General features: G+C 37.3%; 1 protein-coding gene and 1 pseudogene across 1 annotated transcript; both read right to left on the bottom strand.

Annotated features, from left to right (window-relative positions):
• Positions 1-146: 146 nt before the first annotated feature.
• On the bottom strand, positions 147-3,134 carry ftr14l (finTRIM family, member 14-like). The gene is made up of 6 exons (XM_027023518.2): positions 2,715-3,134; positions 2,196-2,291; positions 1,816-2,049; positions 1,500-1,659; positions 1,337-1,396; positions 147-670 (listed from the first exon to the last, which is right to left on the bottom strand). The coding sequence occupies exons 1-6, from the start codon at positions 3,132-3,134 to the stop codon at positions 147-149; spliced, it is 1,494 nt and encodes a 497-aa protein (XP_026879319.2).
• Positions 3,135-4,067: 933 nt separating this feature from the next.
• LOC113585813 lies at positions 4,068-15,383 on the bottom strand (annotated as a pseudogene).
• Positions 15,384-19,310: the final 3,927 nt, after the last annotated feature.

The raw sequence follows: 19,310 nt of genomic DNA, 5'->3' as shown, positions 1-19,310 counted from the left end.
CCAAAGTCAAGCTTTTAAATATACATGTCCTTTAGTGTCTTTAGAATGTATTTATAAAAACAACAAAGAACTAATAAACTTAAATATTTGAACCAGCATTATATTAATGTGTGTGTGTGTATATAGAGTGTTCTTACATTCCTTTCTTACAGTATCCTTAGAGTGGTTCCATAACCCCAGACTCCAAATCCAGCATAGATTGGCTGGATGAATGAGGTATGAACCTTGTGGAGGAGCGTCATTGTGTCAGACACACTGTAAAACGCTAGTGTTCCAGCGCTGTGGTCTACATACACTGCTATTTTTGAAGAACTGGGCACTGGTATAGTGGTACGTTTACTGTTGTGAATAAAGGAGTACTTGGACTCAGAGCAGTACAGGCTCCAGGATTTGTCATTCCAGCCAAAGCTGCAGGCATTATCATTGCCTTTCCTGTTAATGTTCTTGTAAGTCACAGCTATGTCAGCCTCAGTGCCGGTCCATTCCACTTCCCAATAGCAGCGACTTGCAGACAGGACCTCCCTGCAAAGCACCTGCTGCCAGTAGTCAAACCTCTCCAGGTTTTCAGGGTACTGCTTGAGATCACTGCTCATTTGCACCATGGTGTTTACTTTGGAAAGGTGCAGGTTTGGGTGAGTTGTTAGAGGATCCAAGGAAAGATTACAGGAATCTTCACAGAAAACAGGAAAGAGAAAGATTATTAAAAGTTGGAGTTTTTCAAGTGTTTCAGATGCATGCACATTAATAAATATACTTATGCTAATGCAGATTTATACATTTGTTAAAAAAAAAAAAGATAAACTATAACTTCTTGATTGAAGTAAACAATACTAGTACTTTTCTTAATCAGGTTTACAGTTTTATCTGCTCTAATTTGATATGGGATGTAGGTACACTTAGGCTCCTGTCTGAACATGTTGCATCACAAAAGTTTGTTTTATGTAGTGAATAAAATGACCACAGATGAACATGAACAACATGATGAACATGTACTTATTTGTGACCAGGTGAGCTACACACCGAGACATTCATGCATAAAATAATGGAGACTAAATATCATTCATTGCTGAAGTCCCATACAGTAACTAAAGTTTCACTTTTGTAATATGGATTACCGACAGCATTATACGTTGTATTGAATGGCCTGTTAATATTTTGCAAATTGCAAGTGCACTTTTCACCATAATCTCTTTTCTAAGAGTGAATATTAATCAGGACTTTACAGTTTAAGGTTGTCGTGCAGTTTTAAGGTCAAATTATTAACTTACTTTACAAATGTATAAAGTTATACTAAAAGTGTCTTTAACTCTAATTTGACTTGAATGAAGAAACTTACATTGTAAAAACTCCTCCCTTGTTTTTGGGTGCACAGTCTGCAGAATTTGAACATCTCTCACTGCAAAATTAAATAAATAAAAATACAAATGTCATAAATACTTAGAACAAATGAGTTAAGCTCCATCCATGATTAAGAAACTTTAAAGAAATATTTTACCAACCTGCATGTGAGATCTTACTCAGTTCTTCCTTACTCACATCCTCTAGCTGCACTTTAAGATCAGAGATAGCTTTCTTTGCCTTATCAAAAGTGTGCTGTGGGACAAGTGCCGTTTTGGACAAGTCCTCATACCCTGATGGTCCAGTTAGAGCCTGCCAGCTCTGGAATCACAGGCACAATCTTATTCTATCATATTTCCATTATTTTTGTACAAAATTATAAAAGTGCATACACATGTTCCTAAAAATGTTCTCATACTGTTTTTTTCATGTTTATAAAAGTATAATATTTTCATACTGACTTTCTATGCCAGGTACCTGTAGGAAATGGATGTGATCCTCAGAGTGCGAGAGCTTTTCCAGGTCATTGTGTTTCATCCTCAACAGTGTGATCTCTTCCTCCATCTGGCCCTGGTGTCTCTCTGCTTGAGTCAAAAGGGCTACCTCTTGAGTTCGGACCATCTCCTTCACATCCGCATGCCTCCTCTCCAGAGCCTGAATTAACTCTGTGAAGATCCGATCATTCTCTTCTAACAAACTCTGAGATGAGTGCTGTGGGAAAACAGTACCGGAACATACACAAGGTGAAGCAGATAACACAAGGTACAGATACAGTATTGCAGAGAGGAGAAAAAGAGTGACAGAGGGTGTTCAGTTGTTTCCAGGATCAAAGCCCTACCTTCAGAGACTCCACCTACCTTAAGAGACTCAGCTGCCTGCCTTAGATCCTGCCACTTTTTTACTCGCTCCTCAATCTTCTGCTGAGAGGTCATCAGTGTAACCCCAAGCTCTTTCTGCAGGAGTAGAATGTAGTGCATACATCACTGTCCAGACCAAAGAGACTGTAGGAGCAAACAAACCAGGAAATGTGCACACACAAGATTACTGACACCTGTGAGGGTAATCATTAGCTTATGAGTGTGTGCTTTATGGTTTGTGTTGTTCATCAGAAAACCTGAGTATTACAGTACCTTCCAAGATCTTTTTACAGGTTCCTCAATTCATTATTTTCCTGCTTTTGTATCCAGCTCGGTTTCACATTGTGCCTTGACATTTTTTTTACAATATTATAAATCATTTAAATAATTTAATATTCTTAAGATATCTAGTGACTTTTTGGTTGCTGCAGTTGCCCTTATTTCTTCAAGGCCCTCACTGCAAATCTGAGAAGGACTGTATAAATAGAGAATGGAAGTAGATAAAAAAAACAAACCAACCTGCTTCTCTGTCCTCTCAGCTGCGGCTGTAACAGTGTCATGTTTTTTGTGCTCTTCCATGATACACAGAACGCAAACACACCTCTGATCAGAGCGACAGAATACTTCCAGTAACTTGTCGTGCTCTGCACATATCTTCTCTCTCAGCTGCCCTGTCGCTGTCACCAGCTTGTGCTTCATCAGAGCTGGATATTCATAGTGAGCTCGCAGGTGAGTCTCACAGAACGAGGTCAGGCATGTGAGACAGGACTTCACGGCCCTCATCTTCTTCGCCAGGCAGAAATCACAGAGTACATTTTGCTGACCATTCTGGCTGCTCGATCTTCTGTATCGGTTGTATCTGTCAGAGAAATCAGGCCTCCGGGACTTACCCTGCGTGCCGTAGCGGCCCTGGTCCATCATACTGCTGCGACGGGACATTTTTTAAAGCTCTCTTAAGTACAGGAGAGATCTGTGTGTGCCACCTAGTTTCACTGAAACTGTTGTGTCACAGGCTTTATATGGAGGAATGTGAAGAATGAATGAAGTGAAGGGTAAACCTGTATGCCTTGTTGGAGGAGTATGCTATTCTAACAAAGGGGTCAGAGGGAGGAGGCAGAAGTTAAATAAATACATGGTACATTTATAAGTGTATTCCATATAAGGGTATTTGGTTGATAATTATTTAAAGAGAAGTAGAGGTGGTTTTTCACATGCAAAATACTCTGGAGCTAAAATAAAGAACTGAAACAATTTCACATTTTACAAGAATTTTTTTTTTAATACTGGGGCTTTTCCATTTAAAAACTGACAAATTCAAATATTTTTATGTATTGTTTAATAATACAGAGGAAATTTATCTCCTCTCTGACATAACAAAATAATAAGCAATGCATTTCTTATTAGCAGTAGTGGGAATACACTCACTATACTTTGAACAACTTTTTTTTTTTTTTATTAAAAAATCAGTGGTATGTTTCTTCAGGTACAGCATTTTGCATACTAAACTTTTCTATAACCATTGTGAACTGAAATGTTGAGTTCAAGGCACAGAGATTTTAGATTTTGGGGTTTTAGGGGTTTTGTTTTTGCTTTTCTTTTTTCCTCTTTTTTTGCTTCAAAGAAATGAATGGCCAGAGAGACTGAACTTCCAACAAAATAAATTAGAAACAGATTCACAATGAGCACAGTAACATCCATGACAATAACATACATGCAACAAATGCCTGAGAAATAACAAATCATTTAATATTGATATTGAATACAGTATTGCTACAATATTTTGCAAATTGATCTAGGGGCATGATGAACATAGAAACAAAACATTGAAAAAAGAAATGTAAGCATAAAATGTTTCAGAACCTAGAACAAAGATCATTTTGAAGCAATAACAGCCTTCTTAAGACGAATCCAGAATCTCATGTTATTGAGAGGGTTCTGGCTCCATTTCAAATAAGTGTTCTTTTTTAGATACTTATGAAGCCCAAATACGTTCTTGGTCTCCTCCTCCACATCTTCTAGAATTATGATGATGATGATGATGGGATTGCCTTGCATCACTAGCCAGGACTGGGGCACCTGAAACTCAAATCAGACTCACTAGGAATTCTCAATAAAGTGTTTAGATACAACCACTATAATTTTACGACTGCCCAGGATTCCTTCATCTATTATATTGGAGATGATGGCCTTGCCTACTTCAAAGTCCCACATATGGAGACAAAGCTGAATGGGTGGTATTCATTCTCTAGACTGTCCACCAGTTCATCCAACACCCAGCATTCATCTTTGCTAGAGTAGATCACAAAAGCATCATAAGAATATGATTGTTGTTTGGAGGCCTGATAACCTCGGAGGAGGATACAAGCATATTGCAGATAAAACTGGAACTTATAGGTCAAAACCGATGCAAGCACAATAAGAATGACAGCACATATGGAAAATAATTATCAATTTTCTAATGTGTACACAACTTTCAGTGTCAAAGTCAGTGACTAAGTTTTGAGCTGGGGGGCAGCGATTTACACAAAATATTATAAGGGTGAGGAAATATTTTCTGATTTTTTATAATCTACAGAATAAAATCTGTTTGAGTGCAAAGGCAATTGATTGGATTAAAAGATCAATCAAAAACTGAGAGGTTTGATGGTAGATTTTGCAGAGTATTAAGTTGGATACTCACAATATTGTTCTACCGCAAGCCATGTTAGGCTTGGAACATTTGGCTGTGTCAAAAAATCGAAAAACATCAACTTGTTTCGACTAAGAAATAAATGCCGTAGTCTTTGCAGATCTTTAAACGTTTTCCAGATTATGTGATCAATGTCAGTTTGACATGTCAAGAACATCCAAAACTGTAAGATTTGCAAATAAATACCCCAGTATATCTCGTTGAAAAGTGTGGCAAAATATTTTCAGTACCTTAAGACTGTTAAGACCTTGAAAAGATGGATGGCAACTGAAAGTAACACTTGTGTATGAAAGGTCTAAATATGTTGAGTACTTCAGGTTTTGTAAGTCTCCATATTGCCCAATTACATCTAACCTTGTGTGGTGGAAATCTAATACATCAAGCAATTCAAGACCAGAAAATGGTTTTCTGTCTATATTTATGTTTGCATTGAGGCTTAGATTGATGTAGCGAATGTTAAACATATCTTTGTAATAATACGAACATCCTTTGAGTGAAATTTGGTTTCTACTCAGATCTACATACTGCAGGTTGGTCATATCACTGAAACCCCAATACAGTTGGGGTTAAACTGTTATTAATCACCACCAGTTTTTCTAAGGAATGTAGATGAGAAAGTTTAGGTATTTTTGATAAATATTACCTATATAAAATTCTTTAAGATGATGAAATGGGACATATTCAATGACTCTTAAATAGCCTTCTTTCAGAGTGATTTTTGTTGCATTAACCCTACAATGGAGCACATGGAATTCAGTATTTGAAGATTCTTTTTGGAGAAAATATATTTCTGTGAAATTGATTAAGCAGAGACTATCAAGATAATATGGATCAACTGCCTTTAAAGAAATGGCTGGAATATAGCTTCCAATTATAAGTTTGCTGACATTAAGACCACTGAGTGCTTTTAGACTATCCCTCAGTGTGTTTAAGGAAACAAAGGTACCCTGTATGTTAAGCTCTCTGAGCAAGATATATCGAAATGCTCCTGGTTCTATGTATAATATTGAATTCCTGGAGAGTATTAATGTTATATTTCCCCTCATCTCATGCAGTACAGTCATGTGATTTACTTTTATGATGGATATGTGTAATCTGTGTAGGTTATGTAATGAATTCAAGGCATCGGGTCCTATATGTGATATCGGGTTTCCAGCCAGAATTAAAGTAGTCACATTCTTCACATTGTGAAAAGCATCATCAGCAATGTACTGGATATGGCATCTGAAAGGGAAAGAACATTTAAAGATTTGCTTTGTTCATTTAAAATCCAATAAAGGTAGGATAAGATTAATGCTTGAAACTGACTGCTGTATAGACAAACCTCATTTGCCTTGTAAGATCGAGGACATGTAAACCATACAGCCAGTGTAGTACAGACTTGTACAAAGAGGGCAAGAAATTAAAACTGAAGTCCAGTATCTCTATAGAATAAGGAATACTGCTAGGTATATAGGCAAGATTCCCTTATTCACACGAATAGTATCCATCCTTTAACTGTGTGAATCAAAATCATGAAATATGTAGTTATTGAAGTAATAAATTTTGATTAAATTTTGATTTTGATTTGAGACTGATGTGGAAAAACATTGCATACTCTTTATGTAAAATAGGGATTCATAATCATAGCGCACCAAATTGATCACAGGAACAACATCAAATACATCTATTTTTTTCTTTGATTTACTTAACAAAGCTTATCTTTGTGCAATCCTCACCATTTCCATTTTGTATAAGAATGAAAACTATATAAAGAAACATACCTCCATCCATACAAATGGCTGCCATAATAAAATATGACCAACTACCCCAATAATGTTGCCTAACAGAGTGTGAAACTAAATCTGTGAGGAAGTTTTATTGTGCACATATGAAATAAGGAAGAAATTTAGTCACATGCAGATGATGTCAGCTAAGTGCTGGAAATTTAGCAATGAAGAAACAGGAGGCTGTTTTGAGCCTCAGATTCTCAGTGGTTACTTGTGCATGGAGAAGCTTCCCATCATTTTTTTCTTATCCAGAAAAGGGGTGCTAGTCTAACTTCAGGTGGTCAGGCCAACACCATTAGAGTGTTGTCAAACTTAAGAAGCAGGAGAGACACAGGAGGAGGAGAAAAGGGAGGGGCATAGAGAGGGAGGGGAGTGGGTCAGGCCTCAGGGGTCTCAGCTGCTTGTTCAGAAGTGCACAAGGTGCAGAAAATCAGAGACATTCAGAAGAATTATATAAGTACAAATGTAAAATTTCTATTACTGTAAATAGTTAAGAAAGTACAAGGTGAACTTATCTCCAAAAATCATAAAGTTGAAATCATCACTGAAAGATTATTAGGAAACATTTTGAACAAGATTAGTGTATTGGTTTTGTTTTGTACAAAAAGTGAAAAAAGTACATCATGCCAAAGTTTGAGCCCAAGACATTCAAGATCTCACAACTTTTATCAAGGTCTCAGCCATTGTTTAGGCTTGTTCACAATCATCATTAATCTAGATGATGCAAATTTCAAAGCTTTATCAAATAAAACATGAAATATACATGAGCAAAAGTATGTTTGAAGCAAAAAGATTTCATAAGTTTGTGAATAGAACACCTCTCCACCTGTTAAATACAGAGGTGAATTAATCATGCGTTGCACTTGTAGTGTTGTAGCCAGTGGCACAGGAACATTTGACTGGTAGAAGGAGGGATAGATTCAATTAAACAGCAGAAAATTATGGAAGCATACATCATACTATGTGCTTTTAAAAATAAGTCGAAGAGGAGGATGGCCATGGACTACCTTGAGAGGTGCTAGCTAAAGGTTTTACCATGTTTCTCATAGTCCCCTGACCTAAACATCATTGAAAATTTGTGTATACGCTGTGTGCTTAATTATTAGGCAAGTTGTATTTTGAGGATTATTTTTATTATTGAATAATTACAGTGTTCTCAGTCAATCCAAAATGTTAATAAACCCCAAACCTGAATATTTAAGAAAGTAAAAGTGAGTTTTTGGCTTTCTTAGGAGAATGTCCATGTGTGTATAATTATTGAGCAACTATTAGTGTGCAGAATCATGCATCTAAATGAAAAATGAAAATTCCCATCTCACTTGTTTATTTTCATCTAGTTAAAGTGAGAATAAATAACTCAATTTACAAATAAACATTTCTGACATAAAAAAAAAACTAACAAAAAACCCAAACCAAAACAAAAACAGTGACCAATATAGCAAGCCTTTCAATAACAGTCTTCCATTAGGGAATCTGTCAGTTTCTTAATCTGTTAACAATCAACTTTTTGTGCAGCAGAAACCACAGCCTCCCAGACACTGTTCAGAGAGCTGTACTGTTTTCCTTCACTGTAAATCTCCAGTTTAAGAAGGCCCACAAGTTATCAATAGGGTTTAGGTCAGGTGACGAAGGGTGCCATGTCATCTTTGCATCTTTAAGGTCTTTACTGGCAAGCCTGGTGAGAACTGGTGAGCTGGTGTGAGGTCAACAACCTGTATCTGAATGTTGACAAGACAAAAGAAATGGTTGTTGACTTCAGGAGAGCAAGGTGAGATCACTCCCCACTTACCATCAATGGCTCCTCAGTGGAGATCGTCAAGAACATCAAGTTCCTTGGTGTTCACATAGCAGAGAACCTCACCTGGACCCTGAACACCAGTTCCATCACCAAGAGAGCCCAGCAACGTTTTTACTTCCTTCGGAAGCTGAGGGAAGCCCATCTCCCATCACCCATCCTCACTACCTTCTACAGAGGTACTGTAGAGAGCATCCTGAGCAGCTGTATCATTACCTGGTTTGGGAACTGCACCGCCTTTGACCGCAAGACCCTCCAAAGAATAGTGAGAACAGCTGAGAAGATCATTGGGGTCTCTCTTCCCTCCATCACGAACATCTACATAACGCGCTGCATCCAGAAAGCCACCAACATTGTGAAAGACCCCACACACCCCTCACATGAACTGTTCACCCTTTTGCCATCTGGAAGAAGGTACTGCAGCATGCAGTCCCGCGCCTCCAGACTGTGCAACAGCTTCTTCCCAGAAGCCATTAGACTCCTGAACTCTGGCTAACTCCAATTCAGATTCCAAAATGGGCACTTTTATACATGCTTATAGACAGTCTCACACACACACACACACACATACATATCTATACACACACATTGTTTTGCATCGGACTAGTGCTGAAGTCAAACCTCACACAAATAAACTATGCACTCCTGTTGCAGTCTTGCACATTATCCTACTTGTTGCTAGAGTACTGTACTAAACCAGCACTGTACTCTGAACTGTTCTGGCTGCTACCGGTGATTGCTATGTTCAGGGTAGCATGTTACTGATTGCTATGCACAACACGCTTTACATATGCCCAGTACTGTGTACTGTACTAAACAATTGCACTGTCTGCTCATTTTGTATTTTGTATTTGTCCTGTCCTGTATTTATTATTGTTTATTTAATGTTTATTTAATGACATTTTGCACTATATTGGACTGTTTGCACTTGTTGTTTTTATGTTGCACCATGGGGGAACATTGTCTCGTTTTTGTTGTGTACTTGTATATAGCTGAAATGACAATAAAACCTCTTGAACTTCAACTTGAAGCCACGCAGTGGAGTACTTTGATGCATGCGATGGAGCATCGTCCTGCATAAAAACCAAGGTCTTCTTGAAAGATGCAGATACTTTCCTGTACCAGTGCTTGAAAAAAAGTGTCTTCTAAAAACTGGCAGTAGGTTGGGGAGTTGATTTTGAGTCCATCTTCATCCCAAAAAGGTCCAGCAAGCTCATCTTTAATAATACCAGCCCATAGCAGTATCATACCTTCACCTTGCTGGCATCTGAGTTGAAGTGGAGCTCTGTGCCCATTACTGATCCAGCCCCAGGCTCTTCCATCTGGTCCATCAAGGGTCACTCTCATCTCATCAGCCCATAAAACCTTTGAAGAGTCTGTCTTCTGATATTTCTTGGCCCAGTCTTGACATTTCACCCTATGTTTCTTGTTCAGTGGTGGTCAGGTTTCAGCCTTCCCTTCCTTGGCCATGTCCCTAAGTACTGAACAACTTGTACTTCTGGGCACTCCAAGTAGGTTGCAGTTCTGGAATATGACAGCACTGGTGGATAATGGGATCCTGGTCGCTTCACATTTGATTCTTCTCAAATCTTTGGTAGTTCATTTGCGTCTTTTTTTCCTCAACATGTTTCTTGAAACTCAGTTGACCATTTGCAACAAAACGTTTGATGATTCTGTTACGACCCCATCTAGGCTGTGAGGCCGTAACAAGGAAAAATAAATGCAAACAGCTAACGTAATGGAAGTTGTGAAAAGTAAATAGCAATAAAACATACAGAATCACAAATGGAAGGATTTTTTTCAGTGTATGATTCATAAACAATCATACTGGTGCAAATGTCTTCAGGAGTGACCCAGGCCAAAATAGTAAACAAAACCCACACTAATGAAATACAACTACACACTAACTAATCCTAACAACAAAAGAAACATACAACAGACTTTCCTAACTACCTGACACAAACAGAGGCAACCCACATCCAACAAAAATTGCAGTCACTCCCTACTACCAGTATCCAACACCAAAGTACCAAACAAAACAATACTTACACACTCTACACAATATCTATAAGCATATATAGAACAGCTACCAAAGCAGGAGGGGCAAAGCCAAAGAACAAAGTCCAAAAATGGGGGAAACAAGGTCATACACAAAAGTCATAGAAAATTTTAAATCACAAGCCAAACAAACCCCAACTAATAAAACTTCTCTCTTCCCTTCTCTCTTCTTTTCCTCCTTCTCACTTTTGGGAGTGGCCATTGTATAGTAGGAGCAGTTGTCTTTAAAACCTGGCAAGGAATGGGGTGGGGTCTCAAACGGGGGAAATCCTGGCAGTGAACCTGGAACACACACACACACATACACACACATCCATCTTTCTGTAACAGTTCTGTGATCACGCTTCCATATCTTTGATATCTTCCAATATCTTGGTGTTGGAAGATATTCATAAAAATTATGATATGGTCAAAATACTCTCTTGTCTAATAATTGTGCACACAGTGTAGACCTCAAGAACAGTGAATGTAAGAAGGACATAGAATCTCAAAACTAGAAAACCTTTGCAGGGAAGAATGGGTGATAATCCCCCAAACAAAAATGAGACTCCTAGCTAGCTATGTAAAAGCATTTACAAGTGATGATACTTGCCAAACAGGGTGTTAGTAAGTCATGACCATGCAGGGTGACCAAACTTTGGGCCCTTTTCCTTTTGTCATTTTCAAGCTGAGAAAAGATGGAAATAAAGTTGTCATGTTTAAAATATTTAAGAAATGTCATCTTTAACTTCGTGCCTCTTGGAAATCCGATTCTTTTTTGCTTAGCTATTCACAGTAACAGAATTTGACCACGGGGGAATAAACCTTTGCAAGATACTGTATCTTATTACATGGGGCCAAAGTAGAACTAGACATCAAACCATACTCAGTGTTGCTTTATAAATCCAAGCCATATTCCCCCCTTCAATTCTTCTCTTCTTGTTATGGCTTATTATATATTCAGTCAACTCAATCATAACCTTTTGTTTAGATAATGGGGGTGGTCTACAAAACAGGAATTTTTCATCTTACTGATGAGCTTGTGTTGCGGTTTTTATATGTATAGAGGTAAGACTCATTTCCTCTTTTTTCAAAAAGCAAAAGTATTCCATTCAAAAAGTGAATTGGGTTTTTATTCCAAGAATTCCCATAGAATAATATAATGCTTGTCTCTGCTTATCTAAACAAAGACAAATGCTGAACTTAATTACATTTTGGTATTTAGCAGGTGCTCTTGTGCAGAGCAATTTACAAAATATTTTGTCTCCATGGTAGTAATCTTTATGCTAGTACATAAGAGTCTAATGGTTCCATTCAGCTAAAAGCCCTCTTGGAGAAAATACAAGTAACAGGGGAATTTAAGTACATATATAAATTAAATGCAGAACTACTTATTTTTTGAAGTGCCTAGAAATCCTTCAAAGGCCATTGGAAGAGGTTGGGCTTCAGTTTATATCTGAAGACAGCAATGATCCACTGTTCATTCATTCCACCATCTGGGTGCTAGCACAGAAGAGACGTGATGTACGTCTTCCCTGTCTCCTGAGGGACAGTGGGGCTGTACTTGAGGCATAAATGGTGTGAAGATTATTGCTTTCAGGTAGGAGGGGCAGTTGAAGGAGAGAATCAGACATGTGCCATCAGCATACCAGTTGAAGGAGAATCTACAAGCATGCTACCTCTCCCACAGGTTAAATATAGAAATAAAAGAAGAGAGGTCCCAGCACTGATCCTTGTGGTGCACCTAAGGAGAGCGTGCCAGGGGCAGATGAGCATCTTTTCAATGTCACATAATATGAACATGTGGTAGGACGCAAACCATTGCTTAAATCACTGTAATGGAGAGGGAGTGACTTAATATTTTGTGAAAACAGCCATCCAAACAAATCCAGATCTCATGTCAACCTTGCTAGAGTAGATCACAAAAGATTCATAAGAATATTCTTGTTTGGAGCACCGATAACCTCGTATGAGGATACAACTAAGCAAAGAAGAATGACAGCACATATAAAGAAAACAATCATCAGTTTTCTAATGTGTACACAACTTTCAGTGTCAAAGTCAGTGACTCTACGTTTTAAGTCTTGTTGCAGTGTTTACATAAAATATTAATTGGTTGTAGAAATATTGGTTAATGGCTATTGATCCATAAAATAAAGACTAATTGTGAACAGGAATAATCAGTGGGATTAACTAACAGATTAATGACAGAGATTTGTGGGCAGATTTTGCAGAATATTATTTGGGACACTAGAAATGTTATTTGTGTCTACCTTTAACAACATCAAGCTTTTAGGATCTGGGATAGGTTAGGAAACCAATAGGAAACCAGAACCATTAACTTTTGGTCTGCACCATGGTGTAGCTTTTGGAGATATTTAAAAGTTCTTTAACTTGTGTTCTCAATACCACAATTTGAGATATCAAGAATTTCCAAAACTATGAGACTTCCAAATATATATCTAGTTATATGTTTTTGGAAATGGTTCCCTGCTATTTTAAGTACTTTTAGTTGGGTTAGATAACCAAAGGTCAAAGTGCTCAAAAAGGTCTGAATGTGAATATGACATATCTAGTATTTGTAAATGCTTGACGTTATTAAATATTTAAAATTGCCCACTTAGTCCACTTAAATATGTATAATGTAAATCCAATATGTCCACAGAGGGAAGTCTAGCAAATGGAGTTTTGTTAAAATATATGGCTGAATTAACACTCAGATTAAGGTTGTCAATGTTTGGAATCTCTGTGAAATGCTGAAACAGCAATAATGTAAATTGCTAATTAAATTGCTTCTACTCAGAAACTACATCTGACTACATGCTGGAGGTTGGGTATGTCACTGAGGCTAATAAAAATAGGCTTGTGATCAACCATCACAAGTTTTTTTTTAAATATACATGTGAATGTTTGAGTAAGATAGGTACTTCACTATTAATTCTATAAAGTTCTTTAAGACAATGAAACTGCATTATCCATTACTGATATTGCTTTTTTCAAGAGTAATTTCAGTTGCAGTGACCATACAATGGAGCACATTGATTTGGGAATGTGACACTTGATTTGAGAATTTCGTTAGTCTAATAAAACAGCAAATAGAGATCATCAAGAAAATCAGCATTAGGTGTCATAATTGTGTTGGTCAGTCTACAGCCTCCACTGATGACCACTGAGTGCTTTTAGGCTATCACTCTGAGTGTTTAAGGAAACAAAGGCACCCTGTATGTTAAGCTCCCCACGTCTCATGAAGTAGTCACATGATGCATATGTTATTGGCATGCAGATCAAGTAAACGGAAGTCTGAAGTTTGTCATGAATACTGCATGAGCCATGGATTAAATGTTTTTGGTCCCAACGTGTAGTTCCTGAAGCTTGGTAAGCTTGTTTAGTGGAACATTTATATGACACAGGATTTCCAGTCAAAATTCGAGTTGTCACGTTCTTCACATTGTGAAAAGCATCATCAGCAATACACTGGATATGGCCTCTGAAAGGCCAAAATATGCAATATTATGGTTCTGTTATTTAATATTAGAGTAGATTAATGTTTGATAATGATTATGAAATGGACAAAATGTGGATATAGGAATACCAGTGGGTACATATGTGAGATTCCTTGCTTTCCGTGAATAGTGTCCATCATTTATCAAGAATATCAATCATATAATCAGTGGTATTTTGTTGAGGCCACATACACTGTGGAATTTTTTATGGATATATATCTTACCAGTCATAGACAAATATAATTGTTGCTCTAAAGACATATAAAACTTAATGTCAAAATATACAAAATATAAAAAGATTTGTAACTGATTTAGATATCAAAGCATACATTTTCACACTTTTCTCCATTTACATTTTGAACAAGGTTGAACAAAGAACTTTGGCTTTGTGCAAAATAGTCATATCAAAGCATAATCAATATACCAAAATGTCTGACTGAGTATGTAACCAAATATGTGAGAAACTCTGGATGAAATAAGAAACCAATAAGGGGGCATGGTGTACACCTAAGAAATTAAACATCAGACAACATTTTTGGATAAGACCTACAAAATCTGTAGCAGCACTGTAACCTTTATGTTTTATTTTAAAATTCTGTAAAAATTATGGAGTACTTATAGGAAATACAAATGTGCATTTTGTGCATGCTATGTACATTTGTACTTTTTGCGTATGCATAAGCAACTCTCACGTTCCCTTAATTATTTCTATTATATTGAATTGTATACATTTACACAGAAAAATAATTATATTATGCATACATTATGTGTGTGTGTGTGTGTGTGTGTGTATATATATATATATATATATATACACACACACACACACACACACATATACATTGCATTCAGAAAGTTTTCAGACCCTTTCATGTTTTTCACATTTTAATATGTTGTGGCCTTGCACTAAAATAAGAAATCTAGTTTTTCCCCATCATTCTGCACTCAATACCCTGCATAATGACAAAGTGCAAACAGAATTTTTGAAATATATGCATATTTATTGTAAAGGAAAAACTACAGTTTTGCACAGACATAAGTATTCAGATCCTTTGCTATGACACTTGAAATTTAGCTCTGTGGGCCTCCCATTTCTCTTGATCATCTTTGAGATCTGTGGTAAAATAGGTTGATTGGACATGATTTGAAAGACACACACCTGTATAAGTTCTGACAGCTAACAATGCATATCAGAGCAAAAACCAGGCCATGGGGAGGAAATAACTGCCTGTAGAGCTCAGAGACAGGATTGTGTGGCAGCACAGATCTGGAGGATACAAAAAAAATTCTGCTGCACTGAAAGTCCCAATAGCAGTGGCCTACATAATTCTTAAATGGAAGACGTTTGGAAGAGCGGTGACCAAGAACTCACTCTAGCTGACCTCCAGAGATCATGTGTGTAGATGGGAGACACCTCTACAAACCATCACTGCAGCACTCCACCAATCTGGGCTTTATGGCAGAATAGCCAGACAGATACATCTCCTCAGTAAAAGACACATGAAAGCCTGCCTGGAGTTTGCAAAAAAGCACCTAAAGGACTCTCAGATTGTGAGAACCAAGATTCTCTCATCTGATGAAACCAAGATTGAACCTTTTGGGCTCAATTCTAAGTGTCGTGTCTGGAGGAAACCAGTCACTGCTAAATACCGTTCCTACAGTGAACCACGATGGTGGCAGGGGTGAATTACACAGGGGTGAATTTCAGCATTTAGGACAGGGAGACTGGTCAGGGTTGAGGGAGTACAGAGATATTAATGAAAACCTGTTTCAGAGCACTTGGGACCTCACACTGGGCCAAAGGTTCACCTTCCAACAAGACAATGACCCTAAGCACAAAGGCAAGACACCACAGGTGTGACTTAGGGACAACTCTGTGTATGTCCTTGATTGGCCCAGCCAGACGTGACTTGAACCCAATCAAACATCTCAGGAGAGACCTGAAAATGGCTGTCCACCGACAGTCCATATCCAACCTGAAGGAGCTTGAGGGGATCTGCAGAGAATTGCAGAAAATCCCCAAATCCAGATGTGCAAACCTTGTGGCATCATACTGAAGAGGACTGTAGGCAGTAATCACTGCCAACGGTGCTTCAACTAAGTATTGAATAAAGGGTCTGAGTACTTATGCCAATGCAATATTGTTACATTTTTCATTTTCAACCAATTGGCAAAAAATTCCATAATTTTCGCAAAATGATTGGGGGGGGGGACTCGATTTTTAAAGCACAAGGTTAGAACATAACAAAATGTGGAAAAAGTGAAAGGGTCTGAAGACTTTCCACATGCTGTGTGTATATATAGCTCATAGTCCATCCCTTCCCCCTCAACACATAACGCTCCTGCTGTTTGAGAAACCAAAAAGTGGAGGTGAGTACCTCAGCTTTGTGGATCTGCAGAAACGCTTTGGATCATTGTCCTGCTTGAAGATGCAGCGAGTAGTCTGTTTTAAACTACAAGCTGAGGTTGTTTGATTTTGCTTTAAAATATAGAGATAAATGAGTCCATTATTCCATGTGCTGTGATAAACAACTTGTTGGCACCATCCCATTGTGTAAGGTTCTTATGTGATTTCTGCTGGGATCCTTATGCCGAAAGCACTTGTTTCATCTTACCATAGAATTATTTTTTAAGTTGCAGTAGCAACACAAAAACTCCATAGGTTTTGGTAATGAGGTTCAACTTGCAATCTTACAAATAATTTGTCAGCATGAAGATAGGGTACTGTAAATATATGAATGAAATTTGTATGTTTAATAAATAACTTCCAATTGACTCAGAGTTCCAAGGCAATTAGATGAACTTAAAGTAAAATATAAACAAATACATATGAATTTCTGGAAGTGCCCTTCCACAAGGCCATATACCAAGGAATCGGATCGATCCTCTTGCATGTGTCCAGGTATGGTCCTGTCAGGTTTAGCTCCAACCCTAATACACCTGATCCTGTTGAACAAGTGCTTCTGTAGCATGGACCTGGGCAGCCCTGATTGAGCAACTAGTCTGCTTATCGTGTTTGCTCCCTCCTCTGAATCAGCACAGTTCCATGGCTCTAGCACAGGCACTCTCACCTGCACCTCCCAAAATCACAGCACTTCCAAAGCCATTTCTACAAACGTATATTTTAACCACACATCCATCCTACCAAAAAGCCAGTGCCCAACACATGAAGAAAGACAAGACAAAAAGAGAAAAATATTAAATGTGTCAGTGGCAGGATCAACTGCTTTATGCACTTTGAGAGCTGTTGGGTTTTTTTTAATCCAAAAAAGGATGGGTATTGTGCTGGACATGTAAGGCATGGCCACAAAAGGAGGCAGAATATATTTACTGTACTTAAGATTGAGTAAAGGGGTTAACTTGTGAGAACCCCAGTACAACATAGCCCATCATGTTTACTATACACAAATTGAGTGAATCATGTCATAGGCTACTATTTAGGATTTGTTTTTGCAAGGATTTGTCATTTGGTACAACCTACTCAGATAAATCAAATAAATCTTTCACTACAATTCATTTAGATGGTAGAAAGTTACATTTTGTTCACTGTGGCACTTTGATCAGAAGTGTTTCCTTCTGCCTTTAGGCATTCTGGAGATACATTAGTGGCAAAGAAGCATGTCTATATGGACATTTACTACTACTGTAATTTTCTTATAGCTATCCTCTGAAAGGTTAACAAGGTTCTGCCACATTGTACCAGAAAAATAAACAATGAAACCTAGAACTCAGAAATTAGATTCCAGTAGGAGGAACCTTTTCAGTCAGCTGGTCTCTTCAAAATAGTGCAATCGGCACACTATTTATAACTTCGATACACTAACAGGCATGATTTACAAACTGTAATATGAATTTTGTATTCATGCATTGCATAGTAAATTATACTGTATTTAACTCCACACTGCAACTTTTTTTTATTGTGCATATTTTGAACTTTGAGATTGTAAGCTTTGATGCCTAGTGAAGGACTTAAGTCACTTTTTGCCCTGTGCAGTAATTCCTAGAACATATTTCATAATCTCTACCAATGCCAAAGGTTATTGTTTGGCAATTATTGTTAAACGGTAATAGCATTTCATAGATGCACCGAGTGCTTGACATTCATGTAATTGATAGCTCCAAAAAGGTATTCCGTTGTCTATGGTGGTGGTTAAAGGACATGTACCTAGAGAACGATTGTTTCTACAGAACCTTCTTGGACAAAGTCTCATCAATAAATAAACTTTAAACAAAAAAATAAATCAGGAAAAAACAGGTAAACAGATAGTCAAGAACCTTTATTTATCCATATGTGTGCCACTCAAAGATGGGGAAGAGACATGGAACAATATCTGACCACTTAAGAGGGCAATCAAAATATGGATCAATGGCATTGTAACTCCTCATTTTAACCTCTAATTATTCTACAATGAGGCCAGCTGACAGACAGAAATTAAAAGACAGCAGTAACAGTGTAAACATATATTCATATACAGAGAAGCAAAACAAATTACCTGAAATCAAAAGTAAAATATGTTGGTTAGTATGTAAAGGAACAAAAGGGAAGAGCCAAAAACCTTTTTTTTTCTATTACAGCTCAACATACATTTCTACACAGCATGCAATAAGGCACCTATCTAACAATGAATAAGCCTATGCTATGAGAAGAAGCACAATCATCCAAATTGGGGGGAGGGGTGTCAATGTTCACTCCCATAAAAACAGTATTCCTTTCGTTTTCCCAAACCATATTAAAAAAATACATCAGTTTGTAAAAGTTTTTCCTCCATACATAGAACTGTAAGTAGAAAGCATATATCCATGGAATTTTGAGAAAAAAAAAAAAAGTGAACCAAGAGCAAGCTATACTTTTATTCATTGTTTAGTATACACAATCTATTACACTAATTTTTGATAAATTGCTGGATGCGTCCAGAATACAAGTTAACTACAGGTTTTTATAATATAATATAATTTTATATATATATATATATATATATATATATATATATATATAAATAAAAATAGAGATGAATGACCGAACTAGTTCTATAGCAATTGCAAGGAACAAGTTTGCATACAAATGTCAATGATTTCCCCATTCCCCATTAGTGAGTGGTGCAATACCAAATGCATCTAGTATACCAACATTTTAGAGGCAATATTTAGATCAAATTACACAGAATTTGTAGTATACAATCATTTATCAGAGGCCAAATAAGATATACTGAAGTCAGCCAGACAGGATGGAAAATTTAGTTCTTGTTGACCCATCTCAATGTTTTTCTGTAGCTCATTCAGAACTAAACTCCCTGTACAATGTGGGACATCAGAGATAAAGAA

The sequence above is a fragment of the Electrophorus electricus genome, chromosome 11 (genome assembly GCF_013358815.1).
Source record: "Electrophorus electricus isolate fEleEle1 chromosome 11, fEleEle1.pri, whole genome shotgun sequence".
NCBI classification, from domain to species: Eukaryota; Metazoa; Chordata; class Actinopteri; order Gymnotiformes; family Gymnotidae; genus Electrophorus; species Electrophorus electricus.
Note: the sequence above shows the minus strand (reverse complement) of the source record. Positions and strands in the feature narration are given on the sequence as shown.